This window comes from Phoenix dactylifera, chromosome 3 (assembly GCF_009389715.1).
Source record: "Phoenix dactylifera cultivar Barhee BC4 chromosome 3, palm_55x_up_171113_PBpolish2nd_filt_p, whole genome shotgun sequence".
Taxonomy (NCBI): Eukaryota; Viridiplantae; Streptophyta; class Magnoliopsida; order Arecales; family Arecaceae; genus Phoenix; species Phoenix dactylifera.
In genome coordinates, this window is record NC_052394.1 from 2,826,467 (window position 1) to 2,853,218 (window position 26,752).

General features: G+C 36.9%; 1 protein-coding gene across 3 annotated transcripts; it reads left to right on the top strand.

Annotated features, from left to right (window-relative positions):
- Window positions 1-3,433: 3,433 nt before the first annotated feature.
- Window positions 3,434-24,944, top strand: LOC103705467 (E3 SUMO-protein ligase SIZ1-like). 3 transcript variants are annotated; one of them, XM_039124271.1, is made up of 16 exons: window positions 3,434-4,019; window positions 5,317-5,397; window positions 5,915-5,957; window positions 7,951-8,029; window positions 8,171-8,333; window positions 11,400-11,533; window positions 12,539-12,607; window positions 13,980-14,067; window positions 15,882-15,957; window positions 16,211-16,284; window positions 16,699-16,806; window positions 19,921-20,082; window positions 21,104-21,208; window positions 21,286-21,366; window positions 21,453-22,650; window positions 24,622-24,944. In XM_039124271.1, the coding sequence occupies exons 1-16, from the start codon at window positions 3,996-3,998 to the stop codon at window positions 24,705-24,707; spliced, it is 2,571 nt and encodes an 856-aa protein (XP_038980199.1). In that variant the 5' UTR covers window positions 3,434-3,995; the 3' UTR covers window positions 24,708-24,944. The 3 variants fall into 3 exon arrangements, with proteins under 3 accessions (XP_038980199.1, XP_008787400.2, XP_038980200.1); XM_008789178.4 differs by lacking the exon at window positions 24,622-24,944 and adding an exon at window positions 23,636-24,482; XM_039124272.1 differs by lacking the exons at window positions 16,699-16,806; window positions 24,622-24,944 and adding an exon at window positions 23,636-24,482.
- Window positions 24,945-26,752: the final 1,808 nt, after the last annotated feature.

The following is a 26,752-nucleotide window of genomic DNA, read 5'->3' on the forward strand; positions in this document are numbered from 1 at the left end:
GGAGCGCTGAAATATCAAGGCTGCACTGATGGTGGTGACCTTTGAAGCGCCATATTTGATATTGTTTGGTGCCTTGTGTGGAGGGGCACGGCAGCTGATAATTGGCTTCAAGAGAACTGGAAAGCATGATAGCATCTGCAATCATCCTTTTTCTTCTTAATTTAATTCACTTATTAAATTTTTTTTAAGACCATCGATATATCCTAATGATACTAGACTGACTATCTATCTGTCTATGTATCTATGATTATTTAAATATTTTATTGGCTAAATAAGTGTCGACATCTTTGACTAAATTGTCTCCTTGAAGGTCCAAAGGACCCTTAGGTGTTAGGTGCTTAACATTAATCCATCTAGAGGTGTAAATTTAATGATAAAGGCATGTGAAAACTTGTGAGATACAGGTCGACACCCACCTAATCCAAATATCAGAGTTGTTCATTCTAGCTAAAACCTGAGCAATAGGTGGTTGGTAAGGCTACAAATGGGTTGGGTTGATTCGTAACCCGACCTGCATAAGATCTAATCCGACCCGAATTTTAGGACCTGCGGGATGGGTCGGGTCCTAAATTTGGACCCGTTCTATTTTTCAGGTCGGGTTGGGTCGGGTCCACCCGATCTCGACCTGGATCCGACCCAATCCATTTTAGGATGGCATCATTTGGGTCTATTTTTTGGGTCGGATTTGGGTTATTCATGGATCCGATCCGACCCAAATGACCCGTCGAGTCAAAATTTATAGGCATAAACCCAATCCGACCTAACTCGATTTTCTACTAGGTCGAGTCTGGATCCAAAATTAGGACCTAAATAAGAAACCGGATCAGATCGGGGTCATTCAGAATCCGACCTGACTTGACCTATTTGCAGCCCTAGTGGTTGGTGCGTAGATATTTTTAAATCATGCAGGGGCAAGCTATGATTGGAAAAAGGAAAATGTAACCATTTTTTTTTTCTCCAGAGAAAAGCAATGGCTAGAAGGTTATAAATTCTCTTAGGCCAATGTCTGTATTGGCTATGTTTTTATGCATACTTGCAATTATTTATAAGAAATATCTGTAAGAAAGTTGAAGTATATATCACTAATTTCTATGAGAGAGGACGAATGGGGGGTGCTCACCTACGATTCTTGCGGCGGTTGAGCGCGATATTTGAATAGCCCACAGAGTCCACGGCGGCCACGGTTGTTGTGGCTTATCCGCTCAACTGAAGAGGCGAAGAAGAAGTAGAGGATTGCGATCGCGATCCTCTGGTTCAATCCTTTATCCTCGTTGAAGTCGGTTGAGCCCGTCGATTTTAGCCAAAAATGGCCCATCCTAGGCTGAATCTCACAATAAATCCACGGATGTTTGGTGTTTGATCTCATGAATTCTACAGATCACATATCTTTCTCCTACCAATATTTTTTCAATTATATTTTTGGTATTTAGAAATGAAACAATAGCAGATATCCAGACTGAAAAAGTAGGAGGAAAGGAAGAAGAACTTTCGTGTAGAAGGAGGAACTTTCGCACCAATATTTTTTCTATTTAGAACTGAAACACTAGCATATATCCAAACTGAAGTAGTTGGAGGAAAGGAAGAAGAACTTTCGTGTAGAAGGAGGAACTTCCGTGTGTATGTGTAAGAACTTTCGTACCAATATTTTTTCTACTTGGAAATGAAACGGCAGCAGATATCCAAACCGAAGAAGTAGGAGGAGGAAAGGAAGAAGAACTTTCGTGCAGGAGGAGGAACTTTTGCGCGCGCTTGGAATGAAGGGAAAAAAAAAAGAGAAAGGAGAAGGGAAAAGAGGAAGTAGACTTGTCGTCCCATTAGCCCAGACTCTCTTATTTTCCATTTCTTCTTTCTATTTCTTCTCTTTGTACATTTTGAATAAGAAAAAATAAATCTTCCCCTGCAACTTAACAATTCCTTTTTTTCATAAGCTTTCTTACGATCTCAGATATTCAAGAGACGAACAAAGGATAGAGTGTTAGTATCCCAAACTTACAGAGGTCATGACTGATTTTGGTGTGGTATATTAGTTTTGTTTTACCTTATATGACACAGATTAACATAGAAACGCTGCCTGCCACTGATAGTGTATAGAATAGAATTCAAGTGCAGTGGCAGAGGGTAAAAAAAAAAAAAATTCTATCCAGATCAAGATAAGGTGGCAGAAAGGCCAATTGAGCCTGCCATCTCCAAAAGGTTTGAAGAAAGTTGTCTCAACTAAATAATTGAAGCCACTCTGTAACAAGGGATACGGGATGGCGCGATTGAAACAAGTTGCATTGACCAGTACACATTGATCAAGCACGCCTCTAAATATGATGTGTCACATCAACTCCTAGATTTAACTTTTACTTGGGGTATGAATCTAGTGATCAAGGCTACAAAAATGCGACTTCGCTTGCCCAATTGTTGCTATAAAGATGACCTTACTAGGTCCACTTTTCTCACCGAGTTGTTGACACCACGGTGCAACCCAAACCAATTGTCACATTAGAACTGATCACCCTACGATCATAGATATATTTAATTGGCTGCAGAGAAACCAAGTGGCAGATTGGATCGCCAAAAATGCTTCACACAGTGAAATTTAGGATTCTTTTGATTTGCGGAAAAATTTTTTTTTACCAGAATATTTTTTCTGAAAATATGATGCTTGAAAAAAATAGTTTGGGTATGCTTGATTGATGATAGAAAACTAGTACATTTCAAAATAGTTTATATTTTGTTGAGCATCTATTGCTTTGAAAAGATTATGTGAAATATCTATTATATTCTTAGTAAAAAGAAAGACGTTATACATAAATTTTGATGGATGGCCTCCTATGCGGCTTATCACTCCGAAGGCTTTATCATGTTTCTTCTTCGTACTATCTTTTTTTTCTTCTGATTTATGGGTTGCACCTATATATGTTTGAGTCGCCGATGTACTAAAAAAAAAAAGTTTAAAGATATTTTGAAAAAAAATATCGGTAGAAAAATTGCTTTTCCACATCTTTAATAGATTTTTTATAAAATATAAAAATTTTATTTTCAAAAAATACTATTTTTTATTTTTTTAAACTCTAACTAAATAAAAAATATTTTTTATTTTTTTATTGACTATATTTTTTTCCTTTTTTGTGAACCAAAGTCGTTGGAAGGATAATGACTAAATTCCATCGGAATTTGGCCGGATGCTTCCTTTGCGATGTTTCAGAATCAAAAAGGAAATCATACTGACCGACAATCCCTCGCTGGAATTGGAGTCCAGCGAGATCACCCGTACAACTGTATCAGACGGCCACGAGTGTCGGATCAACCTAGAACTCTGTGTCCCTCAACCCTAACCGTCCGTTTACCCTGATACGATACAATATAATAATATAAAATAAAAATAAAAGGAAAGAAATGAACGCAAGCGGGGCTTTATTTAAAAAAAGCCAAAGCAGACAAAATTGACGAACGGGGAGGAAGAGAGAAAGGGGTTCATGGCGCGGACTCGTGCGGGTGTAACAAACCACATTTGAATGTGGAGCATTAGTCCGCAACACTTCTCTGCCGAATAGGGTTGTGGATCACCCGGCTACGACGTCGTTGACGCCACCATTTCCATCGATCAATTGGAGCTTCTTCTTTCTCTCTGTGTCACGCGCGTGCCGCCGCCGCCGCCGCCGCCGCGAAAAGAGAAGCCTCCCCCTCCTCTTCTGCTGTCCCCGAATTCCTTCCAGGGTTTGTATCAATTTTCCATCCATCTAGTCCCAGTGATCAATCGAGACCGCCTACGGTTTCTTGGAGGGAATTCTCTGATGTTCGATCCGACCCGGGCTGGGAATTGACGTTTCGGTCTTTGCGCTCTCGAGTTCGCTGAAGGTGGATCGGATGGAATTGGAGATCTCTGTTTTGACTGAATTTTGATCGGACTGAATTGGCACGCTTTTGGTACCGGAGGTTGGTCAAGTGAGGCGACGGTGGGCTAAAATTTTTGTCTTCTGGTGGCTGGGTTGTGGGGTTTTGGATCAATGGATTTGGTGCCGAGTTGCAGGGTAATATCTTCTTCCATATATCTTTAACTCTTTTCTTCTGCCTTCGATTGTTGTTGTTGTAAATTATGGTACTGTCAAAGGTGAGTTGTTCCAATTCAATTTAATTTTTGTGTGGGAATTTTGTATTTGAATTCACTAATGCTAATTGCTTAGCATGCTAGATGGTTTTGAAGGGTTTTTTTTTGTTTTTTTTTTTTTCAGACGGTCAACTTTAAGGTTTTTCTTGGTTACTCGTATACAAAATAGGATTCACATTGAGAATTTTTATGTTTAAATTCAACTTAAAATTTACCGAGAGCAGAATTTTTTTCTCGCAATGGTCTTCTCGGGCATGTTGAACTGAAAGTACTGTGACTTGAGCTGAATTTGTTTGTTTTTGAATGCCTCTTCTGATGGTCTTTCTATGTAAGCCATGGCCTCTGTTCATCTGCTTAATTTTCTTGACTAGTTCGAGGATTTTTGTTTATGCATAGGCTAGTGGTCTGATTCAAAACGTTGTCATCTTTATTATTCTTCTTTTTCTTGAAAAGGATGCTTAGAATGCGCCAACTTTATCAGTACTGAAGTTGTAGCGATAGAGCCTTGCCAATAGGAATAACATGGCACGTTCTGAGCCAATTGCTTGATCAGTAATGAGTGCACCGATTTTTATTCAAAAAGTGACAAATCACTCTCTCTTTCTCTCCGTTTTGGGCCCCGCCACTTCCCTTCCCCCCCCCCCCCACAAAAAAAAAAACCACCCCTCGCAGCGACGGTTGGTTAGCCACTGGAAATTTAATGATCTAAGTTACTATCTGCTTTTCCAACTTGGAAGCGGTTTCTCTGATAACAGGTGATCCACAAAAAAAAAATAAATGGGGGTAGGGAGAGAGAGAAAGAGAAAGGTTCTTTTGCTAAAGGCCAAACCAGCAAAACCGTGTGGAGGATGGTACAAATTCCTATTTAATGCAGTGCTAACACGTATTATATGCTGCATTTGAAACCAAGATTTCTATTTAATGCAGTGCTAACACGTATTATATGCTGCATTTGAAACCAAGATTTCTTTCTTTATCCATCTATGTTTTTCTTGGTAAAATTCAGGTGCTTTCCTTTTATTTGGTTCATATGATATGTTGCATGACACATATCTGGGATGCATGGTTTAATTCTGCAATTTGGACCAAGTATGAACATGAGCATCTATTTTCTGAGACGTGGTATTTCTGATATTGCGCATCTTATGTACAAACTAATATCTTGCAAAGAGATGTTCTATTTTGTTTCTAATAATCATGTGTGCTTAATTTTTCATCAGGATAAATTAACGTACTTCAGAATTAAGGAGCTTAAAGATGTCCTGACTCAACTGGGTCTAGGAAAGCAAGGGAAAAAACAGGTTAGCAATTTTCTCGCTTTTTGTATTTATATTCAATTGTTTCTTTTTATGCGGAGAGCTGGTATCCAGAATGACAATAGTAAAAATGCTACAGTGGGGAGTGCTTGGAGTGTGGGATTCTCTTTGGATATCCAAGGAATCTGTGATAAGTATCATTATATGGAGAGGAACAGTTTTGCCTGTTTTGTCAAAAACTTTGGTTTATGATGTACTTTGGTAATTGTTTGGCACAGTAATTGTTTACGTGGTATTTTGATACTTCTTATCTTTTAATAATTGTCATATCAGAACACATAATAAGAAAATTATCGATGTTGGCTTGAGGCGCAATGCTTTTTCATGTTGAATTGTTGTATTCCTGAATAGCTAGATATACCAAGTTATAATTTTAATTTATTATCACTGCTTATATGTACAATTAAACCTGTTCTGTTCCCTTATTTACTCTACTATAGATGCCTTTGCATCATATTTGCATAATTTTTAATTTGGTTTTATGTGGTTGAATGCAATGCAGGATCTTGTTGATAGGATTTTGGCATTATTGTCAGATGAACAAGGTACTGATTATTTAGTGAATTTTCTTTTTTTATAATATCCGATCTAATTCTGTGTAATTTTTTTCTCAGTGAAATGGCGTTTGTCTGCATATTTCAATTATTGATATATTTCTTTTTTGGGTGATTTTGGTCTATAATTCTTTTTTTTTCTTTTTGCACAATTAGAAGTTCTTTGTTGTTTGTCGAACATCATATTCGATTCTATTCAATCCTTCTTCTGGTTGCTGCTGCTGCTATTTAATATTTTCTAGTGTGAGGGTAGTTTTGTTCAGATGTGTTTATGTTCATTGATCATATGGTATTAATGTTGGCCTCATTGTGGTCTGTTGTTTTTAATCCTTGTTATCTGTAGGTAATTGATTTGTTATGTTTTTCTTGGTATCCTTTTTGTTCTTGTATCTTTGCTGTGTCAATTAAAGCTATATATGTTTTCTCTGTTAGATGTTATCTTTTATAGAATCATGGAGCATCCCATAAAAAATTGTGTTCTGAACTATCTTCATTCGAACATACATATTGATTTGAGGCACAGATGTAGACATCTACGTGCATGCACATCTGTCCTATTGTTTGCATTTTAACACATCATCTTTCATGCTTTCCTAGGTGATCGTAGTTAGAGGAAAAAATCACAGAGCAGTGACTGATTCATGTAGGCCTCTTTTTGTACACCACTGAGGCAAGCCAAGAGAGAAAAAAACTCCTTTAAATTTTAAATGCAAAAAATGCTAGGATTCTCAAACAAGAGGCTCTACATCAATCTGTGTCTCATACACTTGTTTTTAACAACCTCTCTTTCCTTCTCTTCCTTTTGTATTATACAAGTCCTTCACTTGCTAATCACAGTCTACCTACCACCAATAGGCACTGATTGTGATCAATAGTGTAGGGTAAATGTACACCTAACCAAGGTTTTAAATCTCGTGGGATGAAGCTGTCTCAGTTTGCCCATGGAACGTGATCTGCTTCGTCCCGACACTTCGGACAAGGGATGGTCCCAAGATGTGCCGATCGGGATGCTGGGACAACGGTGGGACGGTCCTGTCCCGACACTTAGGACAATAACCCATCTTGGTGTCCCATGGGATGTTCCATCGGGATTTGAGACCATGCACCTAACTATGTGCTGGGTTGCTTTACATCCTGAAGTTCATAGTGCTATCTCTTTTTGCTACCATGGCAAGATGAGAGAGAAAAAGCAATCCTAAATTTCAGAAAAGAAAGTGCGGAAAATGAGATTTTGATGTTCTATCAATTTGGCCATAGTTATAGAGGACAAGCCTTGGTGCAATAGTAAGGTTGCTTGTTGTTATAGAGGGTAATCCTTTGCCTATACTCCGAAATGGCGGAAACTTTGTGCATTGGGATGCCTTTTTTATCAGTTTGGTCATAGTTATAAACTATAATAATATTGGTTTGCAGTACATATTCTGAACTCTTGGCTTGTGTTACCTAAATTACCTGAAAATCGTGAGAATCTGTGTCCAGTATGTATACGAATTCAATACGCATTGAACACTTGGATACTTATCAAATTTTCTAGTCGCAGCTTTTAAAAATTGGTAGAGATTTGAATTGTTCCACAACAAATTTGACTCTCTCTAGTTAAAGCTTTCTAGAGATTGGTTGACACCTATGTTTTCAAATAACTTTGCAAAATGTCATTTCTTGAGATCCTTAAGCTTGAAAGGTTGAATGAGAAACGTGGTTATCAGAAGACTTCAACAAATAATATCTTTTAATATTTTTATATAATGTTTAAATATAATTTTTTGGTTAAAATTATTTTTCTATGTATCCCTGTATCTCCTTTTTCTCCCTCTTCCAAGTGAGATACTTGGACACATATCCAAATCCAGCTGTCCTGTTTGTGTCCATGCAACACTGCTCTTGATGCTGTTGTTACGAACTTGAGGCATTCCCCCGCACCATTCTCCTTCTCCTCCTCCTCACGTTAGATTCTCATCAGGTGTGCTTTTGTCTTCTTTCACAGTTCCCAGATCTCAGGGTTGGGGAAAGAAAAATTCTATTGGAAAAGAAACGGTGGCAAAAATAATTGATGATACATGCAGGTGACTTATCTTTGACTGTCTACACTGTTTATCAGCTCGCATTATTAAATACATAGTATGATTAACTTGTCATTTACATTATAAAAAAAACATTGTCTTTATGTTGTTGCAAATACCAGCTTACAATATGTTTTGTTCCAGAAAAATGCAAGTTCATGGTGCTACAGATTTAGCATCTAAAAGCCACAGTGGCTCAGATTTCAATCATGTGAAGCCTAAAGAGGAAATGGATGTTTCTTATCAGTTGGATATGAGGGTTCGCTGCCTCTGTGGCAGTTCTTTGATTACTGAGTCCATGATTAAGGTACTGTTGCTTATTTATGTTTCAGTATATCCAGGTACAGTCTTGAGCAGCATCATTTTTATTATCTGTACACAGCTTGGTGGTTCATGAAAGTTATTTTCACATTATCATATCCGGACCCATATTTGCTTACATTTGCATTGCACATTGATTATCTTCTGTTTAGTTGTCGATGTCACCCTAATAACTGCAGCATGCAAATTTGATGAATTGGAAATGAAGAAGAAAATATTTATCATCATCATAATCATCACTATTTATTATTATTGTTATTGTTGTTGTTGTTGTTGCTGCTGCTGCTGCTGTTGTTATTGTTATTATTGGGATCTTAGATGTAAATTTGTGAGTTATGTTTTTGAAAAAAGTTGCCCTAGTTTTAGATTTAGCTCTTGATGGTGAGGAATGGCATGGTAGATGCTATAGAGCTGAACTCTTATACTTGGGACATAAGGTCTCATTGGTTATTGTAAATCTTTTTGAGGGTAAACATGTTTTGGTATTATACTTTATATATTTAAGAGGAATGCTGATCCATATCGAGTTATTTAGGTGTGTTTGCATGTCACCAAGTAGAACATGGTTCTACTTATCTGACCAGATGCATCTGTAATATTGTTTTGCATCTTGTTGACTAATGTATGTTGTTGCAGATCTCATAAAGACCGTCCCATTAGTCCATGGTTTAATTTTTGGGACCAGCCTTTGCTATTACATACAAGAAGTCTAAGATACTTATCTTTGCGTTACTCTTTCATGGGTCATGTTGAAGCCCTTGGCTTATATTTGCTTCTGATTCTTCTGTATATTTGTTATTAGTCATTGGATCAGAAAACAGAGGCTTGTGGAAGCAAGAAGAATAAGGAGCACTAATAATGGTTTACTTATAGTGAAGATCCTAATGAGTATATTGTAAAATTAATCATCTAGAATAAATGCTGATTTGGTATCAGATTGTGTAAGGGCATTAAAACAATCCTGAAACATGATTTATTTGCTAATAACCATGCAAAATGCGGTCTGTAAAGGGTTCTACTTTTCTAAAATAAGCTGGACTTTTGCTTAATGTTGCATGCACTGGAAAGGTTAAGATTTAGACTGTGCCACCATTTAGAACTGGCAGCGTGGTTCAGGATGAGGTAATTTTTGATTTCAGAAGAACTTATCTACTATGTATAAAAAGAGATTGGAAGTTGCAGGTGACAAGTTCTAGTATTGAAAGGAGGATTCTCACTTGTTGTTGGTCAGTTCCAATAATCTGTTTATCTAACAGCTTGCTTGAGACTTATAGACCTTTGGTTCAAATTATCAAGTACTTCTCCATACTCCCATGGATTTTCTAAATCAATTGTTTAATGGGAGATGTTTTATCCTGTCACTTTTCTTATTTGTGCTTTCTAGCACATGTTACTTACCAGTTCTGTAAGTTTTTGTTTATGGACTTCTGTTTTATAACATTTTGCCGAGTTAATGGCCCATTATTAATGTTATAGCAACTATAATGTGACATCTTATAAGGATTGTTTATCTTTTCTCTCTTATAAGTGGCGACCTCTTTAATAATAGAAAATGATACTTGGACTGTATAGATGGATCATTTTCCTGATAACCCATCTTTTCCTTCAACTCTCTTGTTGTTATCTAAGATTTCATTTCCTTTTGTTCCCATTACTTGTTTTCTTGTGCATGGTAATTGTTTTCATCCTTTTGAAGGACATACTTGCTGCTGTTTGTCATTGGCTCGCTAACTGTTTAATATCTCTTTAAGGAATACAAGCTTAATCTTATTCACTTTTCCATGTGATATTAAATCTCTTATGTAGACTGTTCCTGATCGGATTGCAACTTTCAGATATCTCAAGCCTACCATCTCATCAAGAATCATATGTTCTCAACAAACTGAACTCCTTCAATTTCTTATACTTTAAGACATTGAGTTGTAAATATACCTGATATTGAGCTCCATGGAACAATTTGGCTTACCTTTTGTTGGGGCTTTCAGAAATTTTTGGACTTTCATGATTGTATACCGAGTGGAATTGGTTGCAGGTGTTCTTGGTCATTGAACAGAATTGAAATTCTATGTTTAAGAATCATTTTGAGTGTATACATAGAGTAGCAAATGGACATTGCAGCATATATGGCATACAGGCACCAAAAGTGTGCTGCTACAATGGTTTAATTCTACAGCATTTTATGAAATGAACCTGCATGTGCCTGTTTTGCTTTGGGCATGTTGCCATCTCTTTTTGTTCCTTTTCTTGTTTTCAGTCAGAAACACATTTTGGGTTGGTTACATTCTTTGATACCCATCCCTAATTATTAGTATATCTAAATCTCTGTACACAATGTTTCATATAGTATTGCTGCAAGTTACTGGTATAATAGTTAGTTCTGATGTTGGAATAATAACTAGTAACTAGTGAAGACATCTAGAAGCACCTCACTATGAGATTGTCTTGAGTCATGGACCTTCAATAGATGGATTCAGCAGATGTTCCAGAGTCTCATTGTATTAGTTCTAACCTTACAGTAAATTTGTTATAGCTGAAATTATTATACTGTATTCTTGCTGTTTGCAAGCTTCTAGCAGATCTCTTAATGTTACATGGTTCAGTAAAATACTCAAGGAAACTTGTAGTATCGGTTTTGTCATCATGGTTGTCGTTTACTGTGATGGTCTGTTTTTTCATCTTTATCGAGTATCCTTCTTTTTTGTGTTTATTGACATATCACATATGAGAAGTGGATAGCCTTTACATTAGGAATGGCATGCATGCTAAGCTGGGAAACCTCCATATCCACTACAGTGAATAGCTTCTGTTTGTTTCATAGTTCTTTTACATTTATTTCCTTAAGTTTGATTCTTCATTTACTCTTTGCTGCTTTATGTCCCTGGGTTATCACTTATCACCATTAAATATTCTTTTTTCCTTTTATATATTCCTTTTGGTTTATCTCAGATGCAGATTTTTTAGATGTACCTTAATATTGACTTTTAACAGTCTTTATTTATATATTTTAGCTTCACTTTTGCCTTCACATCAATGATAGTTTTGATAATTGCAGTGTGAAGATCCCCGATGTCAAGTTTGGCAGCACATTGGTTGTGTTATTATACCTGAGAAACCTATGGAGGGTGTTTCACCTGAACTTCCACCTCACTTCTATTGTGAACTATGTCGAATCAATAGGGCTGACCCGTATGTCTTACTTTCCTCTATTGGGATTTCTTATATTATGAGCATCTGGTTTTTCCCCCTCAGCATTGATCTGATCATGCTCATAAAATCTCATTATTGTTTTAACATGTATACTTATCGCCTATCTGTCTATGGATGTAACAAATTTAGTCTCTATATAAAGTCACTGAGAACATAATTACCTATATAAATCTAGATATCTGCAGATTATGTCAGTTATCTCTTAGGAAAACTGATGTTCTAAACTTCTAATTGTATATAGCACGTCTATCACTTAAGGTTTGGTTGTAAGGTATATAACTTTCGTATTATCAACCTTTTCTTCCTTTTACCAAGTCAATGTGAGGTTTGGTTGATCACGAACATGTTGGAGCTTGACATTTCTGCCTAGTCTAGGTAAGGTGTCTTTTATTGTTATGTTCTTGAGATGGTAATTATGGAGCGAAAGAGATGAGTAAGTCTGAATAAGAAAGTGTGCGTGAGAATCTTTGATATTTAATGCAAGGTTGGGAATATTCTTAGCAACTTAATGAAATGCCTTTTCTTTTTTAAGCATATTTGTTTTATTAGAGAGAAATTATGTATCATGTTTGTCTAGTTCTAGTGCTGGCCATCCCAGTGTTTTGATCTATGGATCTTAAATTAATCATAATTTAAGTTTTCAGCCTATGGCATGGACTAAATTTTCAGAGGAAATTGATGACCGAGTTATTTATTCAACTGAGAAATTGATGAATTTGAGCACTGAAGATAGAAAAGGATGTAGAATCTTTTTAAATTTTAAATGCTGAATGTTTGTGTTGATTAATAGAAGACATGGAAGAAATTAACAGGGTTGTGATCAGATACGACAAGTAAGAATATGGACAAAGTTCTCTAATAGGTCTCTGTAGAAGAACACAATTCACTATGATGTATTTTAAATAAGCTTCATTTGTTTTTATGCCTTTTTTCAGTACAGAAGTGGATAATTTGTTGATCAGTGGCATCTTTTTCAACCTGCAGATTCTGGGTGACAATAAGGCATCCCTTACTTCCTGTAAAGTTGACATCTTCAGGCATCACAGCAGAAGCGTGAGTGCTGTATGCAATGTGACTTGCTGTATGAGTTCTAGTTTGTTAGTGGTGTACGGGCAACATTTGCCAAAATATCATGTGTTTTTGAGCAATGTCTATTCTCTAGTTTTGTATCTTCTTGGGTGAGAATTCACAATTAGACTGCATTTAAAACTTCCAATTGAAATGGATAAACATTTTTTTTTGCTTTGACTTGCATGCTAATGCACATGGAGGAAAAGGCAATGAGAAGGCAAGAACAAGAAATAGCATCATTAGAAGTGTTTTGTATGATAAATTTGCTTGAGTTTCATGAATAAGTTGTAACAAATTCTCAAATAGTCAATTATGGTGTATACATATTGGTCGGGAAAATAATTTGGAATAATGTCTGGCGAACAAAAAGGTCATAAGAACTATTAGATAGTTTGGAGAATATTACAAACTTGCTTATAATATTCTATTTAAACCTTTTGATTCAGTCAAGATGGTACTCATAAAAGTGGAACATCAATGTTTGTGTACTCAAGTGGATTACTACTATATGTTATACGTGGATAGATTTGTTCAAGGTTTTAAATCCTGTGGGACAAGAGTGTCTCGATTTCTCTATGGAACGGGACGCCCTGCTGTCCCACCCCGTCCTAGCAGCTTTTCGGGTCATGCATCCCGGTAGATATCTTCCATCTCTGTCCCCCTCTTCTTTTCTTTCTTTCTTTATTTTTTTATTTTTCTTCTTTCTTTCCTTCCTGTTTTCTTTCTTTTCTTCTTTCTTTCCTTCCTTCCTTTTTTGTTTCTTTTTCTTCTCCTTTCCTTCTTCTTTCTCTTTCCTTTCTTCCTTATTCCCTTCCTTTCTTTCTTTTCCTCCCTTCCTTTCTTTCTTTCATTTAACTTCCTGTTTCCTTTCACTTTTTTCTTTTCTCATCTTTTCTTCCTTTTTTTTTTCCCTTGTTCTTCTTCTGTCCTCGCGTGGATAGGTTTCGGAGTCTTGATCCCGTCCTAGTCTCATTTTCTCATAGGAATGGGATGGGACGGCCGGGATGCCCCCCATCTCATCGGGACATAAAACCGTGGATTTGTTATTGTACCCAACTTGAATTCTACGGCCTCATGATTAAACTGTGGTTGAAAATTAAAAATAGATAAATATGTCTTTGTTTTTAAACTTGTGTGCAAGTGTATGTGGAGAAAGGCAATGTGTGTGGATTGTTATTTGTTATACAGTTTTGCTCAATTTGACTGTGAGATTCTGGAAAAAATAATTGTATTTATGCTTAGATTTTTGGATCTTTTCCAACTGATAGTATATATTGTGTCTATCTTGTACATGCTATCAAGGTGAAGGTCATCAATTTATTTGTTTGTTTTGATTTGTTTGCATGGATTACAGAACAAACACTGTACAAAATGTGGAAAGAACATTTCAGTTGTCAAGAAGAGATAGAGAAATGTTGCAGAGAAGTGAATATGATCTTCAGGTTGGTTTCTGTAACATTTTTCCCCTCTGGATTACTGCTATATTTTAGTTGGTTCTTGATGGCATTGCATTAAAGTATGACAACATTTGATGGCACCAGTTCATTTGTAGAATTCTGTGTTAAAGTTTTCTTAAATAATGATTGAGCTCTAGTAGTTAGAAAATATGGATTGCTTATTTAGTATCCATATGGTCTGTCAATTTCTTTTCTTTTAATTATAAACTAATAGCCAAGGAAAGTACTGTTTATTTTCTTTTGTCATAACTTCTCATTATCTCATATGTTGGACCATGAACATTTGGCAATAAAATTGCAAATTCAAAACTTCTCATTATACTGATAATTGCATGGATAAGGTTTTGTAATATTTTCATTTTCGAGTTGACAAGTCTTTTCTATGATGATTGTCACCTAGTATTCAAGTAGTTTATCTATTTAAATCCTTGCCCATCTTAGTCATATATGTTTGATTTTTTTTTTCTAAGTGTGTGAGTGAGAACCATGCTTTTTATCTATATGGCGTAACTTTGATCTTGTACATCATGAGTGAGCATAACTAATGCTTCTTGTTCTTAATTGCCTAAAATGATGTGACAATCCTGAAAAGGCTTAGATATTGATCTGCCTAAGATCATTGGAGTAAAGATGGTATGATCCATGATCCAGGTCATACATTTTGGACTAAAATGGCCCGCAGATCAGATTTCTAGACTGGGATCATTTTGGATCATAAGATCCAAACCTAGATCATGTTATTTGACATTAAAGCTATTACAGCAGCCATGTTTGATGATCCATTTGATTCCTTGGACTTTTAGAATGACCTATTCATCGCTGACAAGCTTACAAAACATAAAATTAGCTGTCTCCATTGGGTTTTTAACTTTCAAGAAGTAAGAGAGATTTCATTGTTTTCAGAGCTTAAACCTAGAGGCAAGTTTTCATATTTTTGCAATGATTTTTGGAAATCCAATTCATTTCTTCTCTATTCTTCTATTTGAAAGGAGAATTAAGTTTTTGTACTTATAAGGGCGAAACAAATTTTGTTGGTTATCTTCAAAATTGAATTATGTTTCTTTGGAAGCAAGAAAATTTAGTATCAGGATGTTGTATAAAATTTAACTAGCAGATGAGGAAAAAAACATTGTCCTTCAAGAGCCAAAAGGAAGGGAAGGAGGTGTCTTTGTTTATTGAATCCAATACTGATGTTTTGATGATGATGATGATAGCATATTAGTTTTCTTTTCTCTGTTTTGCTGGCAGATTTGTGTGTGTATACATAAATATCTGTATTGGACTAGACTAAAATGACTTATGGAATTGTAGTGTGTTATGTATCTTAGTGATTAATTCAACATGGTGTTACTTTCTTGGACATGCATGGTCCTGTGGTTGTGAGAATGAAGTCCATGTATGATGGTTTCTTACTCGTTATTTATCTAAATCAATTTAACCTTGTTTCTTACTTTTCATATTGCTTTACCTTTATTTCTGATGCTTAAAAACAAATTAGAAAAGTTCGTACTATCTTTGGACATCCATGGTCCTATCTGCTCACATAATGATTTATGATGCAATCCAGTTCCCAGTGGGATTATTTAAATCGATTTTGCGTCTGTGACAACAATGGCATTTTTTTCCTGTTTTATATACAGAACCTAATGGTAACCACAGCATAACTAAAGAATAAAATGTATATTTATTGATTTATATTGGCAACCTGATAAAGATCCTTTATTACGGGAAAGTTGGAGACTTGCAGGTGTCGCACAAAAAAGATCATAATGGTATTGTAATTGTCTGTTGTTTTGCAGGTTTGGTGTGTACTTCTTAATGATAAAGTTCCATTTAGGATGCAATGGCCGCAGTATGCAGATTTGCAAGTCAATGGTAGGGAAGACATCTATACTTTCACCTGTTGATGTCACATATGTCATTTGGGATGTCATTTCATTGCACAATTTTTTTTTTTTGATAAAATAAGTTATTATTTACCAAAATCTTCTCTATTTTTTCCTAATTTATATTCATATTTGTGTTTATCATGATTTGCTGTATCTGCTTCAGTAATGCTTGAAGATATTGATGTGCTGAAGATATTTATTATTTTCTCTTTATTTATCTTCTTTGAATCTGTAAATAGGTGTTCAAGTGCGTGTAGTTGGTAGACCAGGCTCACAGACGTTGGGAATCAATGGTCGGGATGATGGTCCGGTGGTGAGTACCTTGCTATCTCAATGCAGTAAGACTTTCTTCATCAATTAGTACCATTAGGTGCTTGCAGTCATACCATGGTTCGCTGCACCTTGGTGTACCACCTGGTATGGGGCATTATATTGTACTGTACTAGTAAGGTGCTGAGACTAGGTTCTTCCCTTGTACCAAGTGTTGGTACTGAGATATGTATTGTCCAGCACTCAATACTGGGTTCGGTACTGAGATTTCAAACCTTGAGTCGTGGCACTTTATAGGTTGTTTCCTATTTGTTACTTATCTTCAATCAGTTTGGCTTAGTTTGGAAAGCATTTCCTCTTTTTCACACTAATCATCCTCTAATTCTAGCAGCTGCATTACAATTCGCTGCACTCTGTTCTGAATGGTTGTTCCATATTATCTTATTTTTCTACTCAGATCACCATAAGGAGCAGGGAAGGAATTAACAAAATTTGTTTATCAAGGTGTGATTCTCGCATATTCTGTTTTGGAATCAGAATAGGAAAGAGGCAAACAATTCAACAGGTAGTTTGAATTAATTTTTACTTTTCATATTAAAAAAAACTTGAAATGAATGGAACTATTACTTAGAAACTTCCATGCCACCTATCTCGCAACACATTTCATGAGGTGTTGGTATTATGTTGTGGATCAAGCGGAGAACTATGGAATGCTGAACCGGCCCGTACTGGCCGATTTCCCGGACCGGTCTGGTCAGAGACCGGGAAACCAGTCCGGTTCCACAGTGAAAATGGGGCCGGAATTGAGTGGTACGGAGCCCATACCGCCTGAACCAACTGGTACAAGAGCGAACCGGACGGAACCGAAGCAGTTTCGTTCGGTTTGGGCAGTGCGAACCGACACCGAGTCCTGTGGCATTGTGGCAGCGCACCGCGCGCGCGTGCTGTTGGCCGATTCGGTACCGGTCCGAACCGGTATCGGTATGATATACCTTGCAGGAACATTTGGTTTTAATTCTTATTATATTACAATGTGGACTCGTCTGTTGCAACTCAACCTTCGTTCAATCACTGCTGATAGTTCAACCTCCATTTTTCATAATTGGACTTATCTTTCTTTATATAATGATCTGAGGAGGAAAACATGAAAGTACATCCACAAAAAATTAGTATAGATTTACATATATAAAAAGTCTTATGGCTAAATTCTATTTCCACATGTATCAGCTCTAGATGGAATTCTAAATCAAGTTTTCAAAAGCCAGTGCTGGGACTGGTGTTGGTAACATGCTAGCATGGTACATGTTGTGCCACATGTTGGCAAGCACATGGCATGGCGCAACAATGTCTAGCACTTCAGTCTGTCCTAAGCAATTATCAGATATTCCGTCCATTTAAGTTAGTCGCATGCATTGCACTTGCATTTTCTATTCACATGCTTTAGCATTGGATGCTTTGATATAATTCCTTAGTTGAGGGTTGGATGATTTTATTGGGCATTATTTATTAATAATTGTGTTTGAATTTGCATATTTACTGTTACAATATCAGCTATTTGAAGTCAGTTCGATATCTTTAATCATGTGGTCTGTTCATATATATAGATCAAACAGTGTTTTATATTGTTTTTCTGAGGAAAAGCAGATGTTTATTTTGTTATCTCCAATTTACATCTGCTAGGTGGCTCAGTAATTTTCAGTGCCGATATTGAAAAATCAAAGTGTCCTTTGTGTTGTCCTTTGTGCTTTTCTATGACTTTTGAATGTAGGAATGATGAAGTTACAAGTTTGGAATTAGAAACATCCAAACAAGGTCTTTACAGTTGCACATTCATGTTCCTTTTGCATTAGTACTAGAATTATGATATATTCATGTTTGATTTGCATTGGTATTATATTTATTTGTAGGCAAGCATCATGTTTTTTCCCCAATATACCAAGATCATTGTATCATTTTTTTAAAGATTGCATTCTGAAGTTGTGAGAAATCCCATGTAGTTAGGTAGGATTCATCTCCAAAGTAATTTGGGTCCGTCAGTGTGAAACTTCATGAGCGAAATTTCTTTAGAATTTAAAGGTATCTTCATTGAAAGAGATGAAAACATATTTTCTATAATTTCTGGAGTTTCTACATAGTTTCGGTCAGGAAGAGCTCAACATTCCAAATAAGTTAATAACCTTATTAGGAAGCTTATTCGGAAGCCTCAATGGAAGAAGAATTCTTGATTTCTGACCTTACAAAAGCTGTTTATAAACAATGGATAAATTACAAAAGAATTAGTGCAATGGTTACCTTTTATAAGTAGTAAATGCCGTTTTATGCTGATAGCCATTTATAGTTGTGTGCTTTAATTATTTTAACGAGAAGGGAGAGTTTAAAACTATTGGAGCTTGGCCTTTGCAAGCTTTCAGAAGTTACCAGGTAATACTGCAGTAATGGATCTTCCTGAAGTTTTGACGTATATTACCTGCCAGCAGCAGATAAACCTATGTTTTTCCTTTTTTTGTCTTTTTTCTTTTCAAAAGCACCTACCTGTAATTAAATTCTTGGCTTGTTCTGTAATTTGAAATTCTGTATGCGAGTCAGCTGGAAACCAGGAGATTCAGTGAGCAGCACTCTCACAGGTAAGAAGAAGGAGGCCCTGTCAATGTTACCAGGAGGTCCAGGACCGAGGAATATCTCCCAAAGAAAATGCATGCTGACATGGGTCAGACATGTTAAACATGTTTTTTTTTTTTTTTTTGGACATGCGTCCTTAACAGCAGCAGGTCGCCTAGCTATATTAAGAAGTGTGACTTTGGTGCAATAAAGTTAGGACATAAGAGAAATGAGGAAGTGGAAGAGGAAAATGATGAAGGAAGATAAAAAGGAGGAGAGCTTGTCCAATAGGCCGCAACTGGAGCATCACCAAGGTGATGGAAGAATGAGATGTGGACTGGCAGTAGGGCAGTGAAGAGCTTATCTTCGTCCTTCCTCCTTCCTTTTGCTCCATTTGCAAATCATCTGCACCCTTGTTCATTGGGGGTATCGATAAATCCCTAGTTTCTATTATTTCCACCATTTGGTGAGGCTTATAATTTTCTTATATGTTGTCAATCTCTTGAAGATATTCCACTCCCTTACCTGCAATAGTTAGTTATTGTTGTTATTTTACCAACAGCAGCTGCATGACCAGTATATTAGGAATTTGTCAAAAACCTACTTTTGCGTGTTAGGAGTAGTGGATAACAGAAGGGAAGTGGCACTGTAAATCCCCTAGGGATAATGAAGGATAAAAATAGCATTATAACTGTGAAGAGTTAATCATGTTTTTAGGATTCTCTAGTTAATGTGTGCCTATGTAGAAACTACACTCATTATCGACTTGCTTTAAAGAACACTAATATTAGTACATAGCACCTGTAGTAGTAGTATAGTGCATGCACGTAATCCTAACGCTCGTCCATGCCACACTTGTATTTATAAATTATCAAAATAATATAACAAATAAAATACTTTTTTTGTGTAAGAGGGGGGCTGGGGGGAGGTAGTCTTTCATGATCTTCCTGATCTTGCTTTTTCTTTTTGAGCAATACCACAAGTATTTCTTATTCAGAGATTGCAGATGTTTATCATTCCTGTTGAGCAAATATCTGTTTGCAAATCGGCTGCTTCTCATTATTAAAGGAACTGGTTTCAGGTCCTCAACTTGGTCCTGAAGGAAGCAGATGGTGAGCATTTAGAGGATGCTCTTGCACGTGTTCGCCGTTGCATTGGTGGTGGAAATACTACGGAGGATGCAGATAGTGACAGTGATTTAGAAGTGGTTGCTGACTCTGTCACAGTCAATCTTCGTTGTCCTGTAAGTGGCCATATAATTTTTTATGTAATGTAGATATATCTCTTTACCTATCTTGGAGCAGCATATGTACCGCTGTTGTTTTTGTTTTCGATTTGCTTCATGCTGCCATGGGATCCATTTTACTGGTCCTGAAAATGCTGAGTTCTGAGGAATGATGTACTGAAAAAGGGAAATAATTATATACACAATGCTGCCGATGGGGTTTTCAACCGCTGTGCAGGTTAAACTGCCTGCCAGTGGTTCAATCCTAAGTTCTTGTCTTCCATGATCTGTCTATTTCACGTCTGAACATTAATTGCAAAGCATGCAGCAATATGCGGCTCCCAAGATAATTATTTCCTGTCTTTTATCTCCATACAAATGGTCCATCATGATTTCCAACTCTAACAGGTATGAGAGGTAGCAGGGGTAGCAAAGAAAGGAAAAAAAAAGGAGACAATGCATTTATGATTCCAGCCGTGAAGACTAGTAAAAGGAAGGGTTCAGCAAAGGTTAACCTTTTGGAACGAATATCGATTTAGCCAACATTTGACCAAAGAATGGATCTTTTTTGCCTAGTCATGAGAGATGGAAACAGTAATGCATGAGAAGAACTTTCAATAACTTGCATCTTTATGCTCATGCTTCTAGATCATTATAGTCCTGGTACTGTGTATTTTGTTTGATAGAGGTATAAGTTGTATAGGAAAACTTAGATGTGCCCTACATTTAATGGTAGAGAGATGGAGTAAATTCATCCACCAATAAACATCAGGAGTTGAATTTCTGCTTTGTTGACCAAGTTCACCTTTAGGAAGCCTAAGCAATTTTCTTTTTTTTGTTGTCTTAACCAATAAACATTAGGAGTTGAATTTCTGCTTTTTGTTGACCAAGTTCACCTTTAGGAAGCCTAAGCAATTTTCTTTTTTTTGTTGTCTTAACCAATAAACATTAGGAGTTGAATTTCTGCTTTTTGTTGACCAAGTTCACCTTTAGGAAGCCTAAGCAATTTTCTTTTTTTTGTTGTCTTAACGGACATCAGATGAGCGGGTCTCGAATAAAGATTGCAGGCAGGTTCAAGCCTTGTGTTCACATGGGCTGTTTCGATCTGGACACTTTTGTCGAACTCAGTCAACGCTCTCGGAAGGTCACAATTTTTTCTCAGTAATCTGCCTTTTCCTTTTATTGTTTCTGTTTCTCAGAAATTCTTTTGCTTTCATGCAGTGGCAATGTCCAATATGCCTCAAGAACTACTCTCTTGAAAACATCATTGTTGACCCATATTTCAGTTGCATCACTTCACTGGTAGATTTCCCTTCAATTGTTCTTTATCGAGTTTGTTGATGTACATGTTGAAGTTCTGTTTTCACTGTTTTCTTCTGGTGATACAGTTGCAAAATTGTGGAGAAGATGTGGATGAGATTGATGTGAAGCCTGATGGTTGTTGGCGCGCAAAGATTGAAGGTGAATTTGGGGACCTTGGTCGGTGGCACATGCCTGATGGTACTCTTTGTGCCAAAACAGATACAGAAGTAAAACCTGACTTGGAGAACTTGAGGCGGGTTAAGCAGGATGGCACTTTGGAAGGGCACACAGGTTTGAGATTAGGAATCGAAAGAAATTGCATTGGAATATGGGAAGTTAACAACCTTGAAGACATGAAACCTCCATCTTTTGGAAATCATGTTCTAGGTACGCTTGACAATCACTGCCAGAACATCATACCTATGAGCAGTAGTCCCACTGGAAGTTACAGGGATGGAGAAGATCCAAGTGTCAATCAAGAAGGTGAGGGGAATTTTGATTTATTTCTGAATAATAATCATGAGCTTGATTCTCGTTCACTCAATTTTGATCCAACATACAATGTTGAGGATAGAATCCCTCTTGCACCATCAAAGGATCCAGATATCATTGTCCTTACTGACTCTGATGAAGATAACCGTAAATTGATCTTTCCTGAAAATGCCTATGAAACTGGTCCATCTGGTGGTAGTGATATGCATTTTACTGCCATCCATCCTGGAGTTTCAGAAAGATATCCTGAATACCCTGGCCTGGGAACAAGTGGAACTTCATGCCTTGGTCAGTTTAACAATAATGGCGATGATTTTGGGATGCCACTCTGGCCAATGCAGACATGCCTGCAGACCGGACCAGGCTTCCAGCTATTCGGAACTGATGCTGAAGTTCCAGATGGCTTAGTTGGTTCACATAATTCTCTTGGCTGTGCAACAAGCAATGGCTATGGTTTGGCATCTGATGGTGGTCTGGGGGATGGTTCTTGTGTCCAAGATCTTTCAAACTTTCGTTCTACTACTGATATGAATGGAAGCTTGGTCGATAATCTGCCATCATTCAGTAGCAACAATACTTCTCTGCAAAATTTTTTTCCTAGCCAACCAGCTGATGTTACTATGCAACCTGATTTACGTGATACTGAAATGCTAAATGGGGTTCATTCTGATGCTTGGATATCCCTTACACTTGCTGCTGGTGGAGGTCTTGGCGAGTATACTGCAAATGGGCTGAGTCCAGGCCAACATTTAGCACCAAAGGGAAGTAGGACAGAGCCGTTAGAAGATGCTGGTTTGTACCTTTTCTTTATGTAGTATTTCATTTGCTATTTATGTTTCTTAACATATACATTAAGGACACTGTCTATGACTTTGCTAGTTCAACTTTGAACAGTTCCCGCATGTTTAAATTGCTGAACCTGCATGTTGTTAGCTAGAGGTGCTTCAGTGCTAAATTGTCTGACCATTACCTCCAAGTAGCTCAACATGAAGAATCTCCTTTCAGTGCAATATCTTAAAATTGTTAATACATTATCTTATCAAAATACATAATATAATAGGTTGATTAGTCAACAATACTTGTTGAAACCCTTGTATCTGATGCCATACTACATTAAAAAAAAAAATAGTAAAATGTGCTACAATTTTCTGGACACTTTTTAGACACTTAACACAGATGTTAAGAATATCATAACTTGCACTATGAAAGGCCACGCCTAGTGCAGATGCTTCTACCTGGCATTAGTGGAAATTGCCTTTTTCTTTTTGCTTTCCTTTTTTTTTGGCCTTTGGAAGGAAAGGGAGGGAGACCACCTGGTTAAAATTGCATATGTCCAAATTTTTGGAGGTGCACCACCCAAGACCTGAACCTAAAACCCCTTTCTTAGGAGATGCGACCACTGCAGCAATGTCTATTTCATGTAGGAGCTGCCTTTTTCATGTGTGTACGTATTCAGTGTTCCAACGCTATTGAAATCCTAAAGTGTTAATGTAACACTTGCATCTCGTATACATTGCTACTGTATGAGGATATACTGTACGGGCCGGTTCAGCATACCATCCGATACAGCATATGTATTATTTGCGCATGTGCTAATGCTTTCTGATTTCGTGGTCTATATTGCTTTATGATTTATTAATCCCTAGCCTTCTGCCTCCGTCTTGCTCATGGCTTCAATGAGTTTTGACTGAAAAAAACTTGTTCATGGTTGGTTTTATCAGTCTTGTGCTTTTGTGATGCATCTCAATATTTGTTTATGTTTAATTTGTGGATGCAGCTTCATTGCTTTTGAGCATGAATGATGACAGACCCAACAAAGCAAATTCAATTACCCAAAGGTCTGATAATTCAATTTCGCATCCCTGGCAACCACGGGCTGTTAGGCCTCGTCTGTATCTGTCAATAGATACTGATTCTGATTAGTCATGGGAACTAATGGGATGATACTTTGTAACTGCCCTAAGAGGCCGCTTGCCACCTCTGCATGCTGCTTGCTATGCTTTTGGTGACCATTTATTCTATTAGAGAAAAGGCCAGACAATCCTGCCTTGCTGAAAGGAAGAAGAATTGTGGCAACTGATCACCACTGCAAGTGGCATATTAAGGTGTTCAAATTGCATGCCTGATGAAAGGCTTGAATCTGTGATAGGTTGTTGCATGTTATCAATGCCCTGTGCAGACAGATCCTCTAATTCCTCCATATTGGCCACCTCCGCAAGAAAATTTTTTTATTTGAATTGCAGGCTGAATGCGAGTTGTACAGTACAGTGATAGGAGATGAGAAATGGAGGCCTTCCCAAGGTGTAAGCCAAATTACTGGGAAGGCTTGTGTATCGTAATTGTATCGGGGTTCAACTGCTGTAAATTCAAGTGCTTATTGAATTTTGGTCACAATTGGAGAAAATGCTGCATTAGCTCCATAGCTGGGATTTCAAAAATGTTGTTGCCGAAAGTTTAATTATTTTAAATTAGATACGTGCCTACCATCATTGGTGGTTTTTCATATGCATATGTTGATTAAATTGCTCCAGTGTTTTTGCTACAATGTAAACATTTTATTGCTGACACATTTGTATGCTCGCTGATTTTATTCTAAATGTGAATGAGCAATGCAAGTTTTCACATTTTTCTTGACTTTCATTTGCTTTCATTGTGAATTACATGCCTTCAGCCAGTGGCAGGCAGTATGTGTCAGCATAGTAATTGTATCTAATTACTGAAGTATTTTTTCTCCATGATTGTAGAATTTTATCTGTTTGTCAGGCAAAGCTATCTGGATATTGGAATGCCATCTGGACAAAGTGGACTTCGCACTGGGACAGCCCTGGAGTTCGGTTCCTCGGTTCTGAGACAGTTTATGTGGTTGGAGTCGCACGACCTCAGAGACGAAATTCAACTCCAAGTCTTTGTTTGCCAGGCTCAAATTCAAAACTACGCGTCTAGCATTAACAGTAAGCTTTCTATGTTGGAGTTTATTACTGGTGTGATTCATATGCTCCTTATGGAACTATGGAACATGTTGATAATAATTCTCTATGTTTTCCCTCTCGATCAATGAAATCACCAGGATCTGTTTCTGGCGTGTATGAGTCAGATTCATCGTATGTGTGATCGGTGGAGCACGTACGTGTTTGCTTAAGAGTTTAGACTCTCTTAAATTTGTCTTTTGATTTCATTAAGTATAATATCTCAGAAACAGTCGGACAATAAGTAGCCGGAAACATCGTTAAGGTATTGCTCTCTCTCTTTTTTCCACAAAAAAGTAGTTAGCAGCAGATTTTTTGAAAGAGGGGCATAAGGAGTATTGCTCTCTCTCTCTTTTTTTAAGTCTCTATTTGTGAAAAGAAAAATAGAAATGAGACTGTCTATTTCCTCTCGCAAGTATGGTAGGATTTGTATATGCCCGATCTTGCGCGACCTACAGGGCGATACCATATTCAACAAAATGTCCGATGTGTGAATTAAAATTCAGGAAAAAGAAGAGGAAAAATGCCAAATTTGTAGTTTATCAAAGAAGCCAGCAACTAAAATGCCCTTTCTCTTTGAGCAAATGACGTTTGGGCACTTCATTTGCAATCTTATGCCAAAACGATCTATTGGTTCATCATGGCCCGAACTGGAATGTACGATAAAAACCAAGCTCGAGGAAGCTCGGGTTAGCCCAAACTCAGCCTCTATTCTGCCCGGTCAATGTTGACCAACCTAATCCTTACAAATTACCCCGAATTGCGTCACATCACATGGCGGGTGAGTTCCCTTTTTTCTTTGTTTTTTTTTTGGTACGTGGCAGGAGAGTGCATTGGTGCCGGTCGTATCACTCCTTGTGCCCTTTCCGAGTCATGCTGTGAGTCCCATGCGCGATTATGGCGTCCAAAGGGAGAAAGTATACCAAAAAGGGGCAAAAAAAAAAAAAAAGTAAAGGAAAAATAGGGAGAGATGTGAGGTAACTCTTGAGAAAGAAAAATGGAGACATATCCCTCTTAAAGACTGGGGATACATAAAGAAAATATGGGGAAAGTCGAAGACTGGGGTTGGAGCCACAACTCCCATAATCCATCTTATATATAATGATATTATAGTCAGAATATATTCTTTTATCTGTGAATTACATTAGTGTTTTATAGTTCTCTGAATGATGATCAATGAAAAATAAATAAAATATATGATGTTGTATTATTATATTATATTATTTGTATTTTGAGCTTAATCAAGTGGATCTTGGAGGAATTAAATCTAGTTTTGGATCAACTTACTAATTGAGCAAGCTAAATACGAGCTACTTATGAACAATTTATTTGTATGGCCACCACATATTGGTGGTTTGATAAAATCATAAAATAACCAAACTTGCTTATATTAGTTGAATTATAAAATCCAATATCTTGTATTGCCAAATAAAGTAATCAAAAAAATGTAACAATCATGTTAGGCTTTGATTTTGATTTATTAACTAAAAGCTTTGTTTGAGATGATAAATAAAATGAAAAATCTTGCCTAGGTATTAGTGGATTTTCATGATACACTTATTCATGAAAATCATGATCATAACATCAACTTTCTATAAGTACTATCGAGTACATAAAATTGACCTATATTTTTCGCTTTTGTTCTTCTTTTATACGTCACATGAACGACGACAACTTTGAATGCTTTTTTTAGAAGATCACCGCTGGCCTTTTTTAACTCTTTCGCTTTTCTTTTTGTAACGTCGAACGAAAAACGACACCCAACCTACTTTCCCAGATGCTCACCACCGGCCCTCTGTTTACAAACACGACACCTGCATCATTAAATTGGTACCGACTAATCACATATCAGCAATGACCAAAAAATAAATTTATAGTTTACATTTCAGGATCCTCTACAATTTAGAGTCGAACCGCAAGGAACCGAC